Source organism: Protopterus annectens, chromosome 6.part0 (assembly GCF_019279795.1).
Source record: "Protopterus annectens isolate FY-2018-M chromosome 6.part0, PAN1.0, whole genome shotgun sequence".
NCBI lineage: Eukaryota > Metazoa > Chordata > Ceratodontiformes > Protopteridae > Protopterus > Protopterus annectens.
Window position 1 is genome coordinate 866,823,280 of NC_056737.1, and position 27,129 is coordinate 866,850,408.

Below are 27,129 nucleotides of genomic sequence, written 5' to 3' on the forward strand. Positions count from 1 at the left end.
TCCCTTGTATCTGTGAGATTAAGACTTTAACCATTAATGCCAACCCTCCCCCTCTCTAGCTCATTGGGTCTGCATCTCAATGGGTAGTACAGAGGGTCAGTTGGTAGGGGAGAGTATGTGGTATGTTGACTGTGTGTCAGGCCTCCCCCATTTTTGTGGATACTTACTGTTTTTTTTTTGTTTTATATTTTTTCCTGCTCTAGTGTCCACCCAACTGACACATTGGTAATGCACAGATCTGCAACCCACCCCTGTATATTGGAAAATGAAAGCAGGTAAGAAATAGATTGGTGATCATGATCCCAGCCAAACTGTCCCAACTCTATTCCATACTTGAATGCATATTTCTGGCTTTAAAGTAACAGTCTAATTTATGTTATCACGATATCATTTTATTATTGACTTGTTTGGTGAAACTATATTTAAAGGTATTATTGACACCAATAGGAAATAGTGCTTCAGTCATTACTTTATTCCATTCAAAGCAGTAGTGATGTAGCCATTTACTAAAATCATGTAGATATTTATTAATATCTTAACGGTGGAAGAAGTTAAATGAATTGAGCAGTAAATGTATGCTGCCCTAAATATCATGTTTTACTGAAAAGGCAAAGCTGAATTATGTAAGACTCTCTCTTTTTGCAGTGTAGAAACATTGAAATGTTAGGGGTAAGGGGAATCTGCTTTGAGGACTTTGTGCTTATGTTAAGAGCAGCAATGCAGTTGTCCAGTAACACAACTTAAGATGTAGTGACAGTGAAAAGAAAACAAATAAAAAAACATGATAGTATGTGTAGAGTTCTTTTCAGTTAGTCACATTTTGGCATGCTTTATAACACATGTCTTTTGGCAGTGTGATTGATCTAGTATTGTGGATATGTACCATTTTCAGCCCAGCACCAGTAGCACAGTTAATGGACTCTTTCAGCACAGTTAAATAGTTAGTGGACTTTCAGCACAGTTGAACAGTTAACAAACTTTCAGCACAGTTGAACTGTTGAACAGTTAACAGTCTTTCAGCCCAGCAGCACAGTTAACGGCCCCATTTTCAACCCAGCAGCACAGTTAATGGACTTTCAGCAAAATTAAAACAGTTGACGGACCTTTAGGACAGTTAATGGCCCAATTTTCAGCACATTTAACACACTGAACGGACTTTCACACCAGATAACAGCCCTGTAGCTAAAATTAGACTTTCACACAGCTAGTTTGACAAAATAAGTTCTCAGACTTACACACACTCCACTTCAGCCCAGCAGCACAGTTAACACAACACTTCACAGTTCTTTTGGCCCTGTAGATAAATGTTTACTTAAGATAAATGGTGACTTACACAGCAGATAAAATAATACACATTCGGCCCGGCCTTGTAGATAAATGGCATTGGCGACTTACATAGCAGACAAAATAATACACATTGACTGGACTAAAATTTGGGCTTTCACACCAGATAACATAACTTCTTGGCCCTGTAGTTAAAATTAGCTGTTCTAATGTCCCAGCAGCAGAAGAGATAGCTTGAAAGGACTTTCACATGGTTAGTTGACAAAATAAGTTCTCTGACTTACACAGCAGATAGATTTTTCACACAGCTAGCAGACTTGCAGCGACAGCAGAGATAAATCATAAGATACACTGATACACATACATACACACACACACACACACACACACACACACACACACACACACACACACACGCACACACACGCACAGTTCTATTAGTTGACCAAAAAAAGCTATGCCACTAAGCAGCAGCATTATGTCCCATTAGTTCTTTTTTTCTTACCTGGAGGCTGGGACATGTGAGCAGTGAGTGGACTCTGCAAAACTTGGCCCCTATTTCTCTCCATAGTTCAAAATAAATAACTGACTGAGTAGTCCAACAGGCAGTAGCTGATGCCATCACACACGCCCCTGTAGGCTGGTGATGCGTGGTGATGTCAGCCTTAAATTTAAAATGGAAATACAAAAAAAAAAAAAATTGGGAATTAAAGGGGCCATGCGGGAATTCGTGGCACCCCATTATTTTGCCCTCTAAACTGGTAAATACCGAGGAATTTGGTACGGTTGAAAGGTCTGGTGATTTACTCTCTCAGCTAGAAAACCAGGTGGTGACTATGAGCACAATGTCTTCTCTGATTATGCATCTTATATGCAATGCAAACGATGAGGCAACAAGAGCAGCAGGATCAGGCCTGGCCATGGGGAGACAGGCCTGGTTGCATTTGACAGATTTTCCGAACGATTTTATGGTTGCTTTCATTAAGTCTTCTTCTGAGGTACTACACTATTCAGGCAGCAAGTCAGTGATGATTGTCTACATGTAATCAGGAGGGAAAATGCTCACTGTTGTTGGCATTATGTTTATCACCCCTCAAAGGACCATTCAGTATAACCAGAAAGTGACCAAGAACTTGTAGTTTTGAAAGTCTGAGCAACCCCAGCAAAGAAAGCAATCGGACACAGTATCTTGGGGTAGAGAGGAATTTCAGTCCAGATACTGCCCTAGGGGTAGAAGTGGTCTGAATAACCAGGTAGGGAGGCAAGGAATCCTTTTGAGGATTACTCTGCTATGTTTCCTGAAGGGTTGCCCAGCTATTCATCTCTGGAGGCAGTAAAGGACATCTCTTATGGCACATTTTGGTGTAGATGGCCATCACATCAGATTTGTGGGCAAGGAGAATTATATCCAGAGACTACTTTATTCCCTTTTTCACATAAACACCTATCAAAACTTCTCAGTTCTCTTCATTGCCACCCAGACAAAGGGAAGCAGCAGCAAAAGAGCAATCAATCCTCAACAAATGAGCACTTCAGAAGATCCCACCATAGATTCATAGATGTGTACTAGGCTAACAATCACTGGGGCATTTAAAAGTCTAGCCATGCAACCCAAATATTTTCCAAAAGTTATTTTGCCTTAGAGGTTATTTTAAGGGGTGTATGTTAGTGCATGATTTATTGGATTAGACCAGATCAGAGAGGATCTGTATTTTACTTCAGGTTCTTTTTAGTGCCAAAAAAAAAAAAAACAAGAACCTCAGACCAGTCCTTGGTCTCAATCAGCTCAACAAGCATGTGAAGAAAGAGTCTTTCTGGATGGCCATTGTGCAGTCAGTTCTGCTGTGCTTGCAGGGAGGGGGATTGGATGTGCTCTGTAGACTTTCAGGATGTCTATCTTTACAAAAAAATAGACCAAGTATCCAGAAGGTATATTTGCTTCCAGATCAGAGCCAGTCATTTTCAGTTCTGGACCCTCTGTTTGATCTCACCACAGCCTCCCGGATGTTCAGCAAATATGTAGCAACAATTGTAGCTCACATGTGACTCCTAGGGATTTGGATTTTTCTATATTTAGACATTTGGCTCCTGGCAGCTCCACCTATGGAGCAACTTATTGTGCCAAGAAAGTACTTGTTCCACATTTGTTGCCTATTTTTGGATTTGGCCCCAATCTACAATGTTCTCAGGATCTAGTTTTCATAGGCTTTCGGATTGACACCCATAATCAACAGGCAAGCTTACCTTGGGAAAGAGTCTCGGCTATAATAGAGGAGGTATCGCTTCAGCTCCTTCACTACAGACCCTCTACAGCCAGCATCCTAAAGGTACTCTGTTTAATGGCTTCTTTGATCCATATATTTCCTCATGCCAGACTAAACTTTGAGAATACTTCAATCAGTGCTTTGGACCTAGTGGCATCAATCCTATCAATCAATGCATCACAAGATCAGATTGTCAAGGGCCATCAGCAAACTCTACAATGGTGGACCCATTTGCAAAATTTGACAACTGGGTCTCCATTTATTAAGCTCATTCCCAACGCAAATGTAACCATGGATGTGTCTTCCCATGAGTGGGGGATACTCCTCAAACAAGACAGTCCAAGGTTCATGGACTACAGAAGAGGCATCCTTGTGCAGCAACATACTCAAAATGAGGACGGTCCACTGTTACAGGCAGATCAGCACATATTTCCTTGAGATGCAGTTGTAAGGCAACATGAAGGTGGTATTGTGAAGGAAGAAGTTAAAATGAAGGACACATGTTAGTGTTTATATTTTAAATATGTTTTTATTTCAATAAGTATTCCTGATTTTGTTTTAGTCTGCTTTTGATGACTTATTTTCTGCCAACATAGCAAGTGTAGGAATTCAGAACTTGTGCCTGATATGGAAAGGTACAGATACAGAGTCAGGAGATCTTAGCAAAATTAAAACAATAGTGTTTATTTCCAGTTGGGCAGTAGCTATATTTTAGTTGTTACAATAATGTTGCATTTGATCAAAATGGTATAAACGATTCACAGGCTCTTGATTTCCTAGTCTCCCATGTACATATGTTCCCTGCAATAAATGAGATTATTATTCTCTACTGAACTGTGTTGTGTGAAAGTTATTGTTTACCTTAACAGTTTGGTTTATCAACAAGCAAGGGGAATCCAAACTGATAACTGTACGGAGAAGTAATAAGAATATAGGAATGGGCATTGGCCTCACAACACTTTGTAATAGCAATGCATATATACCCAGGATGTCCAACTTGTTTGTGGATAAATTGAGAAGACAAGATTCTGCTTCCTCACAGATGGTCACTCAATATCAGAGTGGTGTGAAGTTTATTCAAGAAATGGGGTCGATGATGTTGCAGTCTTTTTGCTTTGCCATTCAACACCAAGTGCCCCTACTTTTTTAGCATAGTTCCTTCAGAAGAACAGTCAGTCAGAGGCACATTCTCATGCTTGGCCCCTGAGTCTCCTTTATGCCTATCTGCAGCTTCACTTGATTCAAAGATTGTTACAGAAAGCCAAAGTGTGCAAGGCCAAGATCATTTTCATAGCACTGCTCAGGCCTTGTCACACTTGGCTTCCCTTGCTGTGATCTCATCTACGAAGAGACCTGTATCTTTTCCACAAAGCACTGCTCTGTTAATTCATCCATCTAGAATGCCTCAACAGCACATTTTGTCCCTCAGTCTAACTTCTTGTTTTCTCTCCAGTTACCATAATGGCCAGGAACTCTGTTACCGCTGAAGTCGTGGAGCTTATTATGCCCTCAGAAAAAGAAGTTGACTAAAAAAACAATTTACAGATGCAAATGGAAAAAGTTTTCTTTGTGGGCCAAGGCTAGACACCTCTCTCCAATGTCAGCAGCATTAGAGGTCCTAATCTTCCTGTTTGAATTATACAACAAAGGAGCTAGCTACTCATCAATCAGGTTCACTTAGCAGCTTTCTCATTTTTTCATGATGGATTTCCAAGCCACTCATTGGCTGCATACCAATTTTGTAAAACAGTATCTTCCACCCTAGACACCTCTTAATTAGACCAGCACCTGGTTGGAATCTGAATTTCATACTGGAATCATTGATGAGACTTCCTTTTGGACTGGCTAGTTCAGCAGATATAGGTTCATAGGTAGGTACTAGGCTATCTGCCTGAAGACATTTATAAGCCTAGCCAGAATGTGTTGGCTTTCGCCGCCCCCTTAGATTAGTTCCCTGTGCCTCTGTCCAGCAGAGCCACTTAAGTGATCCCCGGGGTAAACTTTCTGTTTCCCATCCACTCGTCAAGGTTTCTTCTGAAGAGTGTTAGCGAGGAGCTCTGCCTAATGTAGATTGGAATCTTGTTCCAAAGCACGGGAAGTCTCTGGGACAGGAATTTATCCCTCCAGCAAGTCCTATTTATTGTTGTGGTGAGGTTTAGATCCCTATAGCGTGTGGCTCAAGGGGATAAGGCTTTCTTTAGGTGGAGCATGTACATCAATTCTGGGTTGGACATGGCCTTGTATGTCAGGCAGAGATCACCTCTGAGTAGGCGGTATGCAACCGAGTACAGCTGGAGTTTCTTCAGTCGCGCTGCATAGGGCATCAGTTTGAGGCCAGTGATCCTCTTGGTGAGGTACTTCTGTGGTCTTTCCAGCTGTTACAGGTGTCTTGTAAGGTACATCCCAAATGGGGTGTTGTACTCTATGATGGGTCTGATGAGTGATGAGTAGAGGGGCACAATGACCTCTTTTGATCTGGATGCGAACCCTTTTGTGAATAGGTGGGCCACGTAGAAGGATTTTCTAACCACTTTGGCAATGTGATTATCAAAGGTGAGATTACTATCTACTTGGGTCCCGAGATCCCTTATTATGTCTTCCGTATTTAGGGGACTACCACCTATGTTGAATTATTTTCATGGAAGACAGTGTTTCTTGTGGCCACTACTTTTGCAAGATGGATTTCAGAGTTGCATGTCTTGTCTTCAAAATTCCCTTATATCGATTTTCATCAAGACAGAGTTTTTCTGAGAACAAAACCATCCTTTCTACCAAACATTGCTACACAGGCTAATTTGAATCAGCATATTCATTTATGTATGCTTTTTCTAAATACTCTATTAAAGGGGAATACCTTCTGCATTGCTTGATGTACATAGACAACTGTGGTTTTATTTGGATCATGCAAAGAACTTCAAGGACAAAAAGGATGAACACCTTTTTTATTTCCAAGGTTGATTAGCAAAGTGAATTACAGACTACATTGCCTTCTGCTCTGACAAAGCAGGGAAATAATTCACTGTCCCACTGAAGGCACAATCTGTCAGGGGTCAAGCAAGATCAACAGCCTTGCTACGAAACTTCAGGATATTACAATAACAGCTACTTGGTCTTTTCTACATATTTTTTCTACACATGATGGCCTTCACTCTGTTTCAGAAGCAAGGGCTTCCTGTGGAACAACCATTCTGAAAGCCTTACTGGAGTATGCTATTCATATTATCTGGGGAAGCTGTAATGCTAATCCAGTTTGTAGGCAGGACCTGAGAAATCCATTAGGTAGTTATGTACACACAGGAATGTTAATGTCTCTAGTTTCTGTCCAGACACTTGAACAACTGGCCCACCATCTTCCTCCAAATTGTCCTTTCCTATGTGACTTGTAAGTGTTCTTTCAGAAATCTCTTCAAGTTTTCATCTAGAGTTAGTGGTTCTGTAATGAGGGCATACTTTATTATGGGTAGGCAGGAGCTCAAGCTTTTGATGAGTTCATTGCCATCACTAGAGGGTCCCAGAAGCACCAATAGTACTGTTCTGCTGTTTCAATGTCCGGACATAGGCCAGAGAAATCTAAAGTTCCCTCAAGTACATAACTTACATTTCTGTGTTGCCACTGAATGACCTTATCACAGTGTTAATTTCAGGTCTGCTGCAAAATTGAAAAAAAAAAAAAGAACACTACATCAGACAAGTAAAAAAAAAAATAACTAAACTCAGGAGGAAGCAAGAAGCCTCTTTTGCGATGAAGAAAATAGATTACTTGTTTACGATGCACTAAAGAAAGCAAAATGGGAAAAACCTTTAACTGATTTCAAGCTACCATAGAACCCGCTTCACACCTCATCACACTTTAGCCAACCAACTGTGTTGATTGGACTTTTTATAATGAAAAGTTCTTTATTAAAGCTCATAGTATAAAGTTTACACAACAACAGATTATAAAAAAAGATATTCCAGAAAGTCTGAGCAAGGGGAGCTGGTACCTCTGACACCTACTTATTATGATAGATCACCAGTAGTCTCCTGCCAATGTCTCTTTAAGGTATCCATGTGAAGTGCAGAAAGGATGAGCCAAATGAGCGTAAGGCAAGCCTTACTTTCTCTGAATTGCAGCTTTGTTTGAATCTACATTTTAGTGGAGAACTCAGCAGTTAAATGCAAACTGTGTCCAAACAGTATACAAGTCATGTTGCATTTGGTTATGCATGTAAAGGCACTGAAATATTACCATTCAACCTGCTAACCCATATACAGTAGATTACTGACAATCAAAGACCTGTAGTGACCAGCCTTTCTGTGCTCATGCAGACAGTCCCAAACTAAATCTTCATAAGTTGTAGTTACGATTGAAGTGAAAATAAAAAGTAGAACAAGCACACTGCTAGGTGGGTTCAGAAAATTAAGTAAATTCAAGTTGTACTACTGAGTCCATTATTTAACTGCTGTACAGGCTGACTCTTCAGTCAGTTTTCTCCTCTCCTGCATGTAGCTGGGGAAAAAATGGAAAGGGCTCAGCAGGTTTTGTTGATGGCAGTGACTGACCATCTAGATGACTGTCACTGATGGCCTACATAATTTGTATATCATCTGATGACTGGCCTTCCTGGTCTGGTAGATTTTCAGCTTAGTTTCAGTCACCGCTGGGGCAGTGAATATAGCAGCACCAGCTGGCAGAGAAACCTCTCTAGTGTCACTCAATATAGAAGCTTACATTTCCATTTGTTCTGCCTACATAGGTGGATAATGGGGGCTGAATATAGCCCTTCTGTTTGTTTCTGCTTAGCAGTTATGGTTGCAATAGACCTGGTGTCTGTTAAGTAAAAGCTGCTTACCTGGGGATCACAAAACAAACACTACTTAACAAACACTACTTTTTCTTTTAGGCTATAAGAGCCGAACTTTACAATTGTAGGGCAGGAAACCCAAGCCCACACTGATAAGGAAAGAAAGAAAAAAAGAAAGATACAGTGAATACACTCCATGGTTGACTCTTCATAAGGGATGGCTATCCAAGTGGCCACTTTTTCTTGTAGTTTTGCTTCCCTGATAATTAGACAGTCTTCCTCCACACCTGCTCTTCCATGTCAATGACCCTGTCCTCTAGAAGTGCTTGTAGTAGTCTCTACCTCTTAGCCAGTTGATGATCAGTAGTCACCAGAGTGCTGTCTACTTCCTTGAGGTGATTTGAGTGCATGTCGAAGGCCTCTTCAATCTCCAGTATTTTCCAGCTGGACTTCTCAATATAGTTCAGTAGTGTAATGTTAATATTAAGTTCAACCATGTTGTGGGTCATTTTAAATGTAGCCAATTAACGTTCAAAGGTGAGAATCAAACCGTGTACCTTGTTTCTGTAAGGTAAACACCTTAACGATTATGACGATTATGACAACCCATTAACCATTATCTGAGTAAGAGAGACACTCTGATTAACAGTAGGGGCATCCTCTGTAGCCTTACCAATAGATAAGTCATTAGTAGCTATTGCAGTGCTGTCTAAGGATCAAGGGCTAGACGATGCAAACTGAGCCTCTTTAAGGGGTACTTTTTTCTTTGCTTTTAGAGTTTCTGCACAATATATTGGAGAGTCAACTTCAAAGATTCAGTTTAAAATAACAATACATAATACTTAATTATTTTCTGCAGGCTGGTGAACTTGAAAAAGTATTGTGTTTTAGTGAGATGAAGGGAGCCAGTAAAAAAAGTTAATCCCATTCTGTCTTCATCTTTACTAGAAATCCTGAATCATGCTTACAACATCTTGTGCATCATTTTCTTTGTTCCTACATTTCTATGATAGTTTATGTCCAGAAGATCTTCAGATGGCACTGGATAACAATGTGTTAATATGGACAACTTGCCAGCTAATTCTGAAGAAGCAGCAGCAAGCTACAGACATTACGTCTGTGAAGAGACTCATTAAGGTTAGAAAAAAAACAGGCTAGCTGTTAACCAGCATCTTTAATTACAACACATTTGTTATATTTCTACAAGAGTCTCTATATTAAAGATCTACAGTATTGAGTTTTCCATAGACCTGGAACTAGGTGTGAAACAAATACCCATTTATTCACTGGGCATTTCTGTGATGCTGTCATGTCCAATAGCAGAATGTAACTGAGGCAGACTTTTTTTTTTACCCAGTATGATCATTGTTTGAAATAAACAACTTGTGGAAATATTGTCAATATAATATGAGTAATAGTTTATTTACATCCATCCGACTGGCTCTTTGAGAGCACATTCCCTAAAAAAAGATGAGAACCCTACAGTTCATTTTTTTCTGTGACCAAGGTGGAAGCATGACTGACCAATTCATTCTTTATCAGGCAAGGGTTTGATATTGAGGAGCATGCAAGCTTACCTATTATGTAGATCCCCATCCCAACCTAACCATCCCCACAGTGGCCATTGGCTACAGAACAGCGCTGCTGTGGGAGGATTGGTGTGCTTCTGCACGCATGACTTCCAGGCTTACTTACAAGTAACCACTATTACCCAGTTCTCAAATGCATCTTGCAGTAGTCCAGCACACCTGCTGGGGTCAGTAGTGCAATGGGTCTAGCTCACTGTCCTCCCCTAGAATGGGCGAGCTAACATCGGCCACTCTTCCTTATCCTCCCACCTTGGTCTTTCCATTGTCCTGAGCCATTGACTGATCTTGGGTTGCCTAGGATGCAGTCAGGACTTTATCTTTTGTGGAAGCATTTTAAATAAACATAAGGCTAGGTTCAAGAAATATATGAATATCTGGAATATGTAAGAGAAACTTTTGTGAGCATATCTGACATTTATTTCTATCCGTTATCCTCATTATGAAATACATAAACCCTAATATCTAATGGTAGTCAACATTTCTCTTTACCTAACACTGTGGTGTGCAGTCTTTCACTATGATACACTTTATCATGTGTTACTGTTTGTGTATATGATATCTGTTTCAGCTTCTTCAGTGGTCAGATTTTTAAACCTGCTGTAGTTGTGATCAAATAAGCCTTCTGATATTCTGTTAATTGGAATACTTGCATGGTGCTCTGATTTGCTCTGTTAGGGTAGACGACTGGTTATAACTTTACCGTCATGAAATAAATGAACAGACTTACCTTAGGATTTATGAATGATCCTGGATTGAATATCACAGGTAGAGGTACAAGGCCCAGACTGAATAAATTAACATTTTGATGTTGCAACTTATTTATTTATCTGGTAACTGGGTAGGTAGACTGGTGGATAGACTTTTGTCATCTTTGACCTGGGACCTTTGGGAAAAAATTACAGTAACACAGAATACAAAATGTATATCACATCAAATATTTACATAGAATAAAGGAGGAGTATCACAAAAAGGTTTTAGAACAACTGAAAAAAGAAATTACATTGTTGCAAAATAGTTTGAAGATCAGTTTTTACAATTAGTAGTTTGAAGAACGCCTTTTACAATGAGGCACTTAGTATAGGGAGAGAACTACAGGCATACATTTAAGAAATAAATATTCAAACAATGCATTTAACACTTTAGAGGTATAGTGTACACATAGCAATATTTGGGTATGTGTTGATCCTGGTTGTTCTGGCACACTGTTTCAGAAGCAGCATGTACAGTGAACTTCCTTCCTACCTCCTGCCACTGCTTGCTATATCCTAGCCACAACAGTTAAAAAAATGCACTCTTTGCAAACCTCTTGTTTTTGCTGTTGTGTCCCAGCCATAGCTGTGATGAATAGTACATCTTCCCCATTGCTGTCATGTCCCAAAGACACCTACCCTGGCAAGCATGTCTCCCCCTCCCACCTCCACATTTGCTGTTTTGTCCATAGCATATCACACATTATTAGTAGACCCCCTGGTCTACTTCTCACTTTTCTGTCATATCCACCTTAGATAGGCAGCTGGAGGACCAGCCTAGTGGATGTGAGGTAGGATGCAGTCTCTATGGTAACTCTACTTCTGGAGGGAAGGGATGAGGATGCAGCCACTCTGGAACTATCTCCCATAGGAGACCAGGTGAATCAGCAGATGCTAAAGTAAATATAAGGGGCACAAGGTGTTAACTGCTACTACAGTCTGGGAGAAAGTTAGAAAATGGGGCCAGAGTCCTCATCCTGTCTGCAGCTAGCACTGATTCTACGTGATCATTTCGTGGTGCACCAGCTGTATTGGATCACTGTCACTTGTGGAAGCATACCAAAAACTGATAAACATTTTCCACAGAATGGGGCTGCAAATCCACAGGAGCCACACTTAGGGTGTTTCTAGTTTATCCAGCCTGTATAGTGGATACAGCAACGATGCTTTTAAGGGGTTTACGATAGCACAGATTGGCTGTGACCTAGATGGATACAGGATGTGACAGGTCTGTGAAAGAGCATAAGGGCATAATAAGGTGAAAAAAAATCTGCCCTTTCTCCCTACAGTCCCAACCTGTTCAGAAGTACAGTGCAAAGGTATTGTGCCAAATTGTTCATTTATGCAAGTGGAATCTTGGCATACCATAATTCATGAACATTTATACATGTCAGTGTGTAATACTGCAGAAGCAGCATAAACATGCCATGCATTATAAAAACTTTATAAAGCCTCACTTATCTGGCATTGTTGTACAATTTGCATAGCAGAAATGTTTTAAATAATTAAGACTGATAAGAACAAGTATTTCCTCTTATTTATATGAGACTTTTTTAAGCATGTAATACAAACATTAATATAACATATAATTCCATGTGCTTAAAAGTACCAGTTTAATACATTTAAAATTAAAATAAAATTAATATATTTTTCTACAGGTTATAAAATAATTTCTAAAATAGGTGAGGGGACATTTTCTGATGTCATGAAGATACAGAGTTATAAGGATGGAAACTATTATGCATGTAAGAAAATGAAACAACGATTTGAAAGGTATGTGTTTTTCATCTCTATGTGAGTACTGTATATTACAGTCTTCAAAAGTTATGCATTAAATTAAATAATTTACAAGTGAAACTAACAGTTGGGGAAACGGTAGGTCTGTCAAGCTCCACATGCAACAGCTGACCAGCAAATGTCCTAAGGGACTTATGCTGTTATTTACTACATTACCCAAGGTGCTGAAGAGAATGCATGTGACTTGATAGTCTGTGGTTATGTAATGGCAGATTAAATGTACAAGTCTGGATTGTCAGTCATATTTTAATAAAGCCTTACCTACATCTGAGATTTAGACGTGCATGCTTAACATTGTTTCAGTCTCTCTTGAATTTAGAGGTGGAGTCAGCTTTTAGTGTAATCTTTGAACCAGAAAATGTGTATAGCTTAATGGAAATGTTGTTATACTTGAACGAGAAACAGGTGCATACATTTTTTTCAGATAATTGGTCGTGCAGGCAAAGGTGGTACAGCCATGATGTTTACATTATATTTGATATTAAAAAAAGATCTATTCCCTTTTCTGTTTAAGCTAGTGAATACCCTGTCCAATCCCTAGGATCTCCATTTTTAAGTTGAACAGGCTTAATTTGCTGCCCCATGAGTTATCTACTTGTTATCTAGAATTTGTTGTCAAAGGTAGTTTTCCAAACAGAAGTTGTATCAAATAACTGTATCCTGGTCATGCAGGTATCACATTTTTTAGAAGTTTTTATGGAAGTACATTTAGATTTCTAACTAGAGTTGTTTAGATTTCAGATGCTACATGTTGTGATGTTTATTTATTGGGATAGGAAGAATGTCAAGCCTCTGTACCACTCAGTTCTTTTCTGGTGCTCACATAATTTGGATCTTGATCATAACTTTTATCCTAGCAAAGTTCCAGCATTCAATGCCTAGTTCACTGAACCTTTGAAGGTGCTCATGTGGTCACCAGGCCAGGAACCAGTATCCACAGTGGCACTGTGCCTATTGCTTGACAAAAGAATATTATGAGACATATTGCCATAAGTGCCAGTGCTTCAACCCATCCACCTGTAGAAGAAAAATAGAAAAGCTTAAGACCTACATAAGATGACAGTTTTGTGGTGGTTGCTAAGCAGAGAGACTGGTAGGAATATCCTCTGCTTGTTCCTGGTCTGGCACCAGACCAATATGAGCATGCCCAGGGATCAAAGCCAACATACCAGTCACATCTTCCTTTGTTAATGCTACCCATGAGGCAGTCTCGCATCCTTAATTATTCAGGAGCCTGCCACTTCTGAATGGCGAGGTATCCAGAGTCAACAGGAGGAGTGTAAGAGGTGACTCCAGCAAACACCTTGTTAGTATGCCTTCCAAGCTATTTGCACTGTTTCACCAAAGTTAAGACTACTTAGAACATGTATGTATCTTGCCATTCTTTGTGAAATGGTCCCTGGAGTCGCTATTGCATGCTTCATAGTCATACTTCTGACAACATTGTGTTTTGCCCACTCCTGCCTCCACAAATCTTGCAAGACTTGTTGGCCAGAATAAAGTAGATGCCAACATGTCCTTCTGTCCCATAGACATAGCACATGCATGAAATGCCATGATTATGCTCCAATATCAGCCTTTTGTTAAGCAACCCTAAGAATTGTTAAGATTGGAGTCTCTTACTAGGGATTAACAAATGGCAGTTCTGACCAGCAATGAACAAGTCAGGTAAATTTCTTGGCATCCATGTCTCAAATACATAATAAGTTGGTTAAGATAAGATCTGCTCATAATAACCTGTATTACATATGTGCGGGAGAACATTTTTGACCATTGGAGTGCACAGGACTAAAGGCAACCACCAGAGTGTAAATCCCCCAGTGCTGAGGCTCCATTACCCAATCTTTGGAAACTCCATATTGCAAATTCCATTTGAATTCAGTCACTCTGTCTGGAGCTAAAAGCAGGGGTGAATCTCTTTCCTTCTTAGCATATTGTGAAGAGAGCTATAAAATATCAGAGATCCCCATCTCTGAGGTTGACAGAGGTTAACAGTGCCTCCCACTTAGCTGCCGACCAAATGATCTCCCTCTTTGGGAAAGGTTCAGGCTGAAATTCAGAATGGTCTGGCCAGTAGCAACTCTACCATTTTTTTCCAGAAATACCTTAAGGGTGAATATTAGAAGGTAGAAAAGCCTTGTGTCATCCCCTGCTATTGAATCTTTCCTTAAATATGCTATTTATGAGCCAGGAAGGTTCACAGTTATTCTGCCTTGGTTCCTAAGAAGGCTAATGCCCTCTACAAATCCCCATCAAAGTGGAATGATATATGTGCCAGGCAGAGATGTAGCTAGTCTATCTAGAGTCCAATGCCTCTGAGGAGTTTTGGAACAAAACAAAGGTCTTCTCTGTGAGTTAAAGACCATCAGTTTTCTGCTTGAAACTGTAGCAGATTGCTTGCTAAAATGTAATAAACTGCTTTCTACAGTTAGAATATCACATACATGAAGTGCTTCAGCCATGACTGCAAATGCAGTACTTCAGTACCTCCCCACTGGCAAATGTGGATCATGCCCCATAATATCTTGTGCCCAGGACAGTTGCCCCCTTCACCTGCCCTAGCAACACTTCTGTGGCCAAGCACCCTAGAGAAGACTTCTCTTTGATCTGTGTTGTATAGCAGAAGTCCCAGACACTGGCATCCTTCCACCTTTACCACTTGATAATGAGTGTAAGAATTTGTACAGGGTTGGCAAGCTGTGGGGGCTTGATGAGATGCATGCCTTTTAACTTATCTTTTACCGATGTTTGCAGAGGTGGTTTTACTTTTTTATTTATGCATTTATGTTTTTACCAGATAAGTAGTCTGTTTCATGACCCTTTTCAGCCACAACCTGGTACAATAGGCAAATTTCACAAATGGTATGTATTAATAAAACAGAAATTAATAGACATTAACATACATGCATTTCTTTTCTCCTTTGTTTTGGTTTGGGAGGCAACACTTTTTAATACACATTATCACCATTTAGGCTGTTCTTTTTCTCTAGAAGATTTTCTGTACTGAGTCAGCAGTCTCCCGGTGGCTTCATCAGGAATCCATTTTAGTATCCCAGGCTTGGGCACTTCAGTGGTTGCAAACCTGAGAGAGTTCCATATACTGGTAGATGGTCTTTCTAACTCTGACTCAGAGGATTTCTTTTATGAGGGAAGAACTGGAAACTCTTTCTTGCCACTGATTCCTGACTATAGAGAGAGACAAGCTGTAGTACCTAGGTGATGATATGAAGGAACATCAAGGATAGGATATCTCTACTCTTCTTATGCCTCCTGACAGTCCAGACTTGAGGGTGTGAGTGATGTAGTGAATGGTGAAATGCCAGCAGCTTCAGTATCAGAGTCATAGCTAGATTATCATGTGCCCTGTGCAGTTCCCCAGTGTAGCACCCCTCTCAACTCTAAGTTTAGGACAAAAAAGTCCTTTTAAAGTTGCAAACCAAAAAGAAGAAGAAAAAAAAAAACAAATATAACTTTCCTGCTCTGAAGGTGTATCAAACAGCTTTCTAAAATGTAATAAGTGGCTTGTTAGTCATAATACCACCACCACAAATACAGTATCAGCAATTATTTCTGAATGCTGGAATTGTACTACTGCATTGTCAGCATATGCCAATCATGACCCCTAACAGCAAGGAGTAGCTACCCGCCTTTGTCCCTTCCTAGCTGCACCTCTGTGCTATACCATCATGCACTCATGGACTTTCTGTTGGTGTCAGACCCTTGTCATCAAACTGCATTTTGAAGTATGATTCCCATCAGTCTTAGCATACACTAGCTCTTCCTCTATCAGAACCTTGTACAGTTTCTGACAGTTAGTGATTTTCTGGTGCATTCTGCAACTCGCTTTGACTTTTCCATTGTTTAGGAGAAGGGTAATGCTAACAGAGGGGCCTATACATAAGCTGTCTGGAATTTAAGGCAGTGTTTCTCTCCCAAAAGGCCTTGGAAGGAGAGTGAAGATCGATACATTCTAACTTCTACCCTGGTCAAGCAGTCAGGACATGATTTGATTTATAATCAAACACTTGTAATCCCCTGTGTTAGGAGGCAATCCAGATCTGGTGGTGGACTTCAGGCCAGATAATTGATCGCTCTTAACAATAGTACACACTCTAGAGGAAAATAATGTCCTAGTCAAACAGTTAAGCCATGACTACTGGTTCATAAATATATAGGGTAGCAAAAACTTTTATACTCTTCTGTGCTGTAAGGCACTGCAGATCTAACTGGATTATAGGCTGCAGCATCACTCTTTACAGCAGTTTACACTTCAAGGGAAGGGAATGTGCTGGCAGATTTTTTGAGCTACAGCATTAGACCTTCCTGGAGCTGAAACTTTAGGAGTTCTTTCTGTTCAAATTCTTTCAACAGTGGCTAGCTCTATTGGCTTTGAGGGATAAAGCCCTGACTACAACTAAGGTTACCCAGGACTGTTTATCTGTCCAGGTGCCCAGAGCTGCATTGAGAAGATGAACATTCTCATCTTGAGAGAAAAGCAGGCCACAAATTACTACATTTAGGAGGGACAACAGACTCAAAATGAGGCCGGGGGCATGTGTTTAGATTACCTAGTTGCTGTATGGTGGTAGCCTTCATGGTGGGTTATTGGGAATGCACAATCACATGGGAGTACATTATGGCCATCAGTAGTGTTGTGGGTTATACAGCCCCCCCCAATCCAGTTGCTAGGCTTAGGGGCTTATCCACAAAACCCCTGATGGCTGTTTGTATGACAGCTGCTGCAACTGACTCTCTACCATGACAAATAAATGGGCCAGTCAAGATACAGGGATGCTGATGGTACAGGCGATAACAGTGAATGAACAAAACATAGAGAAGGAAATGCATCCCAAGAGTGGGACACTGTAGAGGGCAACCTTTTTGTATATGAAAGAACTCTGTTCTTCCCCTTTTCTGCTATGTGCTGCAGTAGGGGAGGGGAGGATTGTGGATGTGTGCAGGGAAGATTCATGTACATTTTTCCACCATTCCTTCTGATTCCATTTCTTATCATACAAGTCCAAAATAATGTGTAAAACTCATTCTCATTGCCTTGCATTGGTGTTGAAAGGTGTGGTTTCTGACTTTCACGTCCCTGGCAATACATAAAACTTTCTGGTACAAGCCATGGAAGTCCTTGGCAATTGGAGTGACAGCTATCTCCACCACATAGCTTAGCTTTCCCATTTTTTTGCTTCTGCTGGCTCACAGTCACGAGTTTTGAAATGATGAAAACTGCCAGAATGCCTTCTGGTCATTGGATACCCTCTGGCTCTGCTATGTAAAACAGGTTCTTCATTTGGGTTGAGAGGTGTCCTGTACCTTCTTATTAATCTTGCTTGCAGGTGATATTGACTTATCTTGTGCACCTTTCCAACTTGTATCGTAATTATTCCATGGTCAGAGTACATGTTTCAAGCACGTTTGTCTGCTTTGACTATTTAAAGAACAGAACTGTTATCTAGCATTGACTGCATATGCTGATCCTTAAAACGTTCTTGATCTTCTCCCACCTTTGAACCCTTCTCCTGTTTAGGGCTTGGACAAAACTGACAGGCTTGCCAATCATCCTGTTGACTTTGATGCTCACCTTTTGGAAGACACTACTGTTTTCTTCACCTGTGCCTGCATGATCTCTGAGCTTCATCTTTTAAACCTGTAGAGAAACCTGTTTGTCTTTCACAGTAGTTGAATGATCCTTAGGACTAACTTACATTTCATTTAATAATGGTACCAGAATTATCATTAATTTGTTCTTTCATCTGCCTATTTTCATTGCATGTGAATAATCAGCCTGGTGGTGGTGGGGGCCTTCTCATTTGTTTAGATGTGGATTGCCAGCTCAGGTTTTGTCTGTAGAGGATTCAAGAGTTCAGGAAGATAGAACAGCTGTTTGCCTTTTGCTGGGAGACAGAAGCATGCAGTAGCTAAACCAACCATTTTATAGATGGAACAACACAGCATTTAGCAGTGAGGGGGTAACTACTCATTGAAAAATACTTCTATCAGATGCCATTACATCACGAATATGATCAGTTCTAGTAATTGATTCAAAAATGCTCATTGCCAACATATGTGCCACAGCCACTCAGTTGTCAGTTCACATCTTCATCAAAGGTCATTTTTGTCAGCTTGGTGCTTCATAACACTCCTATTTAGTGCTTGCCTTTAGGTTTTCCTCAAGCTGTGACCTTCTTGCATGTTTCAGTTTTATTTTTCTCATTTTTTTTTTGTTTCTGCCTCAGCAGTCGTCCTGCTCCCCTCACTCCACTGGCTCAATGCAATCCATTTGTTCACCTAAGAGGTGAGTCTCTATTTGTCATTGGTTCAACCCAGGACCAAGAATCAAGTGGCGGAGAGTAGATCTGTCACACATCCAAGGTCTGGAATGAGTGCTCCAAGTATGAGCTCTATACCGTCTTCCTGAAAAGAGGTGAGCCTTCATAGCTGTGTTACTCCTCCCCTCCCCTTGCCAGCTCCAAGTGTTCAAGCTGCTGTTTGAACTTGGGTCACATGGATTGTAGTTAGTGCTTTATCCCTCTGTATCAGCAGAACTGGCTTTGCTTGTTTAACTTTTACTGTTTAGGTATCTTCCCTTCAGTTACTCAGTGCAGTTGACCTGTAAAACCAGATCCAGCAGATATGTATTCACCATAGCAGATAATTTTGAACAGGCCTTCTGCAATGATTTTTACTCTGCCATTGTGACTGGAAGGACTTTGTTCTGCAGCTACATATGGCTTTTTCCAGGTAAGGAAGTAATGTGATATATTCCTGTGTGCTCTGTTTCTTGTCTTGCAGATGATGGTTATGTGAATAGAGGAATAAGTTGAGTGGAGCAGGGGCTAGGCATGCTGCCCTAGCATAGTTTGTGACATCAGGTTAAGTACTAGCAAGAGGCATTCATGACTCTAGGTACAAGAAAGAAAGTTGAGAAATATGCTGAGATGGGGATATTAGAAAATGAAATCAGAAGTCATTCACTTCAGAAGGCTTCCTTGAGGGTTCACTGATGCAGTGCTTATGTATCTTGCTTTCTTTTGGAGCAATCCTAGAATGCTTTCAGACTTTAATCACTTGATCAGTTGTTCAGCCTTTTTGATTTAGGTACACTCAGAAATAATGGTTGCATTTTGTTAATGTGCTTAGGTAATGCATGCATTTTTTTTGCTCTGTACCATAGTCACAGAGCAGAACCACTCTTTTACCAAGACATGTCTTTTTGATAGAAAATAGTTAAAATGTTTGTGATGTCAGCAACTTTTGCTTGACTTAGTAGGATTTTTGTTTTCCACAATTAGAAACATTTGGATTTGGATAACGTTTAAAATGTGATTTTTCTGAAAAACAACTTGGGATACAGTTTTCATTTCTATAGAGGCACTCAAGAGTGTTGCATTCCTCAGTTCTTGTAGTGTGAATGAATTAAGCATTTACTTATAAATAATAGATCTGCTATGGTGAGGTCTATTTTCAGTAAACTTCATAAATTAAGCACAGGCATGAGGACCACTCGGCAGAAAAAAAAACTTTCTCCATGCTGCTGGCACACACTCTGCTTTTTCATTATACACAGAGCATACATCTCTATCTAGCTGCTTCTCTTTGAGCTAAGGCATCACAGAGACAGGAAATGGTCCCAAGCCACAAAAATATTCCTTGTGACTTTTGAGAGTGACTTTCCCTAAGGAGAATAGATTTACGTTCAGCCTCTGAGCCATTCCGGTCTATCAGAGCCAGAATATTCAGTACTGCTTGCAGCAGAACCTTCGGCTCCGGAACCCCAAGTGGCTTTTTTGGAACTGATATCTGCTCCAGCACTCTTGGTGCCATCCATAGTGTCTAGGAGCCAAAGTTCACCAGTCGGCCCCGAGGGGGATTCTTGGACCCAAGTCTCTTCAGTTCCGTGGTTACCTCTTGGTACGTCGGCTCGTCTGAGCTCGGCTCCTACATTGGTGTCTGAGCCGATCTCCTTGGTACCGGGGGCTACCTCTGCTTCTATGGAACCAGTGGTGTCCTCAGAGAAGGAGGGGGGGGTCGGCCTTCAAGCTGATGAGGAGTGTGCTGGCCAAATCTATAGCTCTGTGCAAGGATGCTGATGTTCTTCCCCCAAAAGCACCGGCTTCTGTCTTGGTGCCACCCTATCCACATGACAGTAGAGATCCACAGCCTCAGGAACACCCTTTGCGTGGTCCCCATTCTTCCGAGATCTCCCCAGAATACCCTTCTGAGGAGCCTCCTTGGAAGAAAACATGCAAGAGGAAGCATGTAGACTCCCCTGATGAGTCTGTCACTTCTGACACTGACCTCGAGGAATCAGAAGGGTCCCCACGGTTGTCCTCTGATATCTCCTTTGTTAGATATCTGTGAGATCCTAAAGCATAGAGGCGGCTGGCCTACACTCACCCCTTCTGATGAAGAGTCAGTGTACCTGAAGGCTTTCGGAGCTCAACCTTCAGCCTGTTTTGTGTCTCCGCCTTTAGACGAGCTCATGGACTTGGTCAGTCGAAAGTCGTGGAGATCCCCTGACACCATGGAACCAGTCCCTAGGAGGCTAAACAAATTTCTCTCATCCCCCAAGGAAAAGGATTTCTTGACAAAAGGTGTGCCGGTAGATGCTATGGTGGTGGCAGCAGTCACCAAGAAGGAGCTTGCAGAGACATCCTCATCTGTGCATCCGCCGAATAAGGAGTGTCGAATGATGGACAGATATGGGAAGCGTGTTTTTTCTTCAGTGGCTTTTACCCTTAGATTGCTGAATTATCTTACCCATTTTACAAGGCTTCAGAGAGATCTCCTGAAGGAACTAGGAGATACTTTGCAAGGTACTTCAACTGAGGGGGTACCAGAAAAGGTTACCGCTCAGTTATCCACCTTAAACTCCATTGTGAACTCCTCAATGAGGCTGATATCATATGCAGCAGATGGAGTGGGTAGGGCAGCGGGTTCACGAGTTTCCCTGAGGAGACACTCCTGGATGAGCTTGTGTAACTTTGTGAATCCCTTTAAGTCTACCTTAAGTCTACCTTCACGAATGTCCCTTTTGACGGTTTCTCACTGTTTGGACCAAAAGTTAAGGATACACTCACCAGATGCAAGCAGGAAGGGAAAACTCTCTCTGCCATCGGAGTACGTTTTTCTGTCCCTTCAAGACCCTATCCTAAAGGGCAGAAAGGCGGGAAGATGTGGTTCAAGAAATCCCAGAGATTTTTCCCAGACGCACGAGGTGATTCCTTCCCCAGGGGTAGAGGGAGAGGAAATAATGGTAGATGGTGTTCTAGAGGCAGAGGGGGTCCACAGAACCAGGGTGACCGTGATTCCTTTCGCGGACGTCCTTATCAGCTCTCCTGAAAGGAGGCCAGACTGTGCTACTCTGGAGCCAATCGGGGGACATTTATCTTTGTACCCAGAAGCCTGGCACAATATCACAAAAGACAAGTGGGTACAAAACATAATATCCAGAGGATACTCCATACCCTTCTCCTACCCCCCTCCTCGCACCAGGAAAATCCCGGATGTTCCACCCAATCACAGGGATCAAGCAACTGTAGAGATTCAAAAGTTGGTAAACAAAAGAGTCATCCAATCCGTCCCCACACAGACCAGATAGGATTTGGAACTTACTCAAGATTCTTTGTAGTGCCAAAAAGAACAGGGGACCGGAGGCCCATATTGGATCTCAGCAAACTAAACAAATCAGTAAAGAAGTCCAAGTTCTGAATGGTGACACTGCACTCTATACTCCCCCTTTTAGTGAAAGACAATTGGATGTGCTCGATAGACCTCCAAGATGTGTACTACCACATAAAAATGGACAGACCATCGAGGAGTCACTTACGCTTCCAACTGGGAGCCAGTCACTATCAGTTTCATGCTCTCCCTTTGGTCTCACTAAAGCCCCCAGAGTGTTCACCAAATGCATGGCAGTAGTAACAGCTCACTTGAGACGTCTTGGATTCTGAGTGTTTCCATACCTGGATGACTGGCTCTTGACTGCCACCACCAAGTATCTATTTCAACAGGCCAGAGACATGACTCTACAAATTTGTGCTGAGCTAGGCATTACAATAAACTTGCAAAAATCTGCCTTGTCGACCTGTCAGCATGTTACTTTTATAGGCGCCGAAATAGACACCGTTTCAATAATGGTGCACCTTCCTGCCGACAGAATTGCAAATCTCAGACATTAGATATTGCTCCTACTTTCCAGACACAAGGTCAAAGCAGAGATAGTGCTCAAACTACTGGGAACAATGGCCTCAACCATAACCCTTGTTCCATTAGCCAGGATGCATATGAGGAATACTACAGTGGTTAGTCTTCTCCCAGTGGTCGCTTCAGGAACGTCTTCTGTCTCATCCAGTCATAATAACAGAAACTTGCAAGAAGGATCTTCTTTGGTGGATTCAGTCCAACGACTTAATCATCGGAAGACCATTCATTCCACTTCAACCTGTTGCCACTGTGACCACGGATGCTTCCCAGATAGGGGGGGGGGGGCATTACCTGGGAAAGACAGTCCAAGGCATATGGCAGGAACATGAGGTCCATTTACACATCAGTGTTCTAGAGATGAGAGCAGTGCTTCTGGCGTTGCAAGCACTCCACAACTTTCTAGCTCTAGGGATGATTGCAATCCAGTCAGACAATATGTCAGTGGTATGGTATATAAACAAACAAGGAAAAACCAGATACTTTGTCGAGAGGCTCTGAGGATTTGGCAGTGGGCAATATCTTCCCAACTCTTTTCAGTTGCAATGCACATCCCAGGAAAGTCCAGTGTGATAGCCGACAAGCTCAGCAGGGCAATTCTGATGCTTCATGAGTGGTCTCTGAATCAGAACATAGCAGAAGAGATCTTCCGCAAATGGGATCAGCCTTGCTGCGATCTTTATGCTACCCCTATGAAACGCCAAATGCAGCAGGTAATTTGCCCTGATCCCCCCCTCCAGGGGAGACACCGAGAGACGCACTTGTTCACAATTGGCCCTCGGGAATTCTGTATGCTTTTTCCCCCCGTTTCCCCTCATATCAAAAGTCATTCAGAAAGCAAAATCCTTGTGAAGCAAGATGATTCTCATTGCTCCATACTGGCCTTGTCAGATTTGGTTCCCCTTTCTCGGGCCTCATCTACTGGAGGATCAATGAATTCTGGACCCAGTTCCAGATCTGCTGACACATATGTCAGGAACTTTCCATCCATCTCTCCACTCCCTCAACTTGACAGCTTAGCTGCTCCACTTCCAACCTTAGTCAGGCTTCAGGATTTCACTCCAGCAGTAAAACATATCTTGTTATCTTCTCATAAGCTTTCTACCAGAAAACTATATTCTAGTAAATGGAAAAGATTTTCTTTTTGGGCGGAGACCAGAAACGTAGATCCCTTCACTACCCCAATTTCGTCAATTTTAGACTTTCTTTCAGAACTCTTCCAACAAGGCTCAGCCACTGCCACAATTAAAGTTCAGCTAGCAGCTATCTCCAATTTCCACTTAGGACAGCATACACCTAACTTGATGGCACTCAGACTGTGTAAAGCCTTTTCGAAAGGTACTTCATTACTGAGATCTCCATTTAAAGAACCTGTCCCTCCTTGGGATTTAAATTTTGTCCTTTTGTACTTAACCTCACCACCCTTTGAACCTTCATCCACTTGTGATTTAAAATTCCTCTCTTGGAAAACGATCCTTCTGGTAGCCATAACCTCAGCTAGAAGAGTTTCAGAGCTACAGGCACTTTCAGTCAAGCCTCCATATTTGATCTTCCATAAAGACAGGGTTTCTCTTCGAACTAACCCTTCCTTTGTCCCTAAGATTTGCTCCCAATCCAATATTAACCAAACTATTGAACTTCCAGTATTTTTCCTTAACCATACCAACAAGGCAGAATACAGACTTCACCAACTTGATGTGCATAGGCAACTGAGGTTCTACCTCCACAGAACTAAATAGTTCAGGAAGTCAAACCAGTTATTCATATCCTTTTCAGAAGCAAGAAAGGGTATGCCAGTCTCTAAAATCACATTATCTAATTGGCTTTCTAATTGCATAACGTTTATATACTCTTCCAATAACAAGGAACTCCCCTTCAAAGTTAGAGGTCATTCAACCAGATCAGTAGCAACATCCACTGCCTTTCAAGCCAGGATTTCAATGGACAGTATTTGTGCAGCCCCAACTTGGGCAAGCCCACATACGTTTATTACTCATTACTTGACTTGACCTCCAGGGACAGAGCTTCCTTTGGTTCCATGGTGCTCAACAGTGTATTCCCGTGAGCCACCCGAGAAAAAGGTGATGGGGATGCTGTCCCACATGTAAGAATGAAGGTGAGATTGGACTACATAACATAAAAAAGTTACGTACTCACCATAATGTTCTATGTTTGTAGTATTCTTACAAACCCACCCACCTACCCCCGTCCATATAGTCCTAGAGGATCTGGTAGGAAATTTTGCTCTTTCCTTGTGTTGAAGACCTTTTCACTATTGTTTACCCTTTACCTGAGGGTGCAGCATAAATATTTCTATTATGGTTAGCAGCAAACAAGATCTGAGGATTGATACCACTGCATTATGGAATACCTACCTTGCCACGAGCCGACTTAGAGCTTTGTAATCGGCCGAGTCGGAGCCGATAACCCACATGTAAGAATGAAGGGTGAGATGGACTACAAACATAGAATGTTATGGTGAGTACATAACTTATTTTTACATGCCATCATTCATGGAACTGTAAACTAAGCATTGTCAGTGGCACAACAGTTAGCACACTCACCTTTGGTGCAGAAGGTAGTGGGTTCTATTGCCACACCAGGTAGATGGAGTGCTAACACTGCAATACAGCATAAAGGGGATGCTGCGCTTCTAAGTGTGTTGTCCTTCAGATGAGATGTAAAAGGTCCCACTGCACCTATAGAAAAAAATAGAGGAAGTTCCCCTATGCCCTGGCTAAATTTACCCTAGCAGTGTAAATACCTCCTCGGGTCTCCTCTGAAAAGAGGCTACTAGTCTGGTGGGGCTAACCCAGTCAACAAAAGATAAATAATAATGTAAAGAAAAGAAAAACTGCATAATTTATAAAGAACCACAGACAGAAACAACAATACAGTAGAAAGTACTATTCTACTGCGGTGTAACCTAGCAAATAATAACTGTACACATCAATATCCATAGAATAGTTCAATATGAGAAAAAAAGTATAATAGTTTGGGACGTAGATGTAAAACAAAAAAAATGACAAAAAAGGTAGACACAACATTGACAAATTAAGTAGTATTAATAGTTAGCCTTATTACATTGATGAATGTATTATACTTCAGGTGACATCATAGCTGCATGTCCCATTGCTGTCAAAATAGGCAGGCAGTAGAGACTTGAGTATATGTCTATTCTGTGTAAGAGCAAGCTTGTTCCAGAGTTAAGCAGTGCTAATGGACATCCAGTAGTGTGAGGCTTGATAGTGGGCAGGCAGAGGAGGGAAAGTATGCAGTAAAAAATGAGTCACCATGCATGATGGCAGAGCTAGGAAATTTAACAAGATGGAGAGTAGATTTTCTAATGGACTGATTATGGGCCTCCAATTGATAGTGCCAGTTAATGATAGGCAGTTTAGATTTCCTTAAAATGTTCTGACTGCATTTTTGAAAGTGTGTCTGCTGCAGGTCCATCCCTCTTACTGACTGGCCCTGCTGATGAACACAGTGCCATTAGTGTTTAAGCCCTGAGCTTGACAGTCATAATGTTCTGTTTCAAGTCCAGTTGAGTGGGAGGATGACATAATGGTTAAGGTGTTTACCTTAAAGACACAAGGTGCAGGGTTTGATTCTCACATGGGGTAACTAGCTAGGCTTCAAATGGCCCAAAAGGGCAGTTAGCCTAGTACTAATCTATGAACCTATGTCACAAGGTGTCAAAGGAAGAACCATCGGAGAACTTTTCTTCTCACAAAATCAACTCTTTAGAAAGAGTCTTAATCTCTCTGTCATTCTTTTGATGTTTGTACTTTATCTCTGTTTAGCATCATCGTTCTTTTAAAAAGAAGTTTTAAGAATCAAAATTTATTCTCTGAAAGTCTGAGACACTGCCAGTGATAATCACTCTTGACACTCACAGCTGTGTGGTGTTTCGCAGTTGACCAGAAGAAAAACAAAAACTTCATTTCATGAATGCACAGCATGCAAGTGTAAAGTACTACACTAGTTATGATTTAATTAGTAAGGTAATGTGTCATTTCCCAACTTAGCTAACTACTGTGTTATTATTATACTTCACTGTCTCTTTCTCTACATTATTTGTGACTTTTTGAGTTTTGCTTATTTATTTATTTATTGACATTTGTTAACCGAGTTAGTCCAGCTGGGCCAGGAGCCCATTTTCAGCGGAGACCCGAGGAGAAATGCTCCAATTACAGACATATAAAGTATACATAATAGTTTAGTGTACAATTAAAAACATACATAACAGTTTAGTGTACAATTTAAAAACTATCATTAATTAGCAAACACTACAAGTACACATAAATTCTGTATTGCAAAGGAAAACAAAAAACTTTTTTTTTCGTGTGTGTGTTGTGAGTATCTGTTGTATAACTGGTGTGGTAAGGTATATAGCAGGATTCATGAAAGGGGTGGAAGGGATATCAAGAGGTGTAATGAGATGTCA

At 41.2% G+C, this 27,129-nt stretch overlaps 1 protein-coding gene across 2 annotated transcripts in view; it reads left to right on the forward strand.

The window, feature by feature from the left end:
• The window catches only part of MOK (MOK protein kinase), a 969,382-nt gene that overhangs the window by 74,398 nt on the left and 867,855 nt on the right, over positions 1 to 27,129 (forward strand). The window contains exons 2-3 of one of the 2 annotated variants that reach the window (XM_044074537.1): positions 204 to 275; positions 12,329 to 12,443. In XM_044074537.1, the coding sequence (XP_043930472.1) occupies positions 266 to 275; positions 12,329 to 12,443 (125 nt within the window). In that variant the 5' untranslated portion in view covers positions 204 to 265. The remainder of the gene's footprint in view (positions 1 to 203; positions 276 to 12,328; positions 12,444 to 27,129) is intronic. The other variant, XM_044074539.1, reaches the window with a different exon arrangement.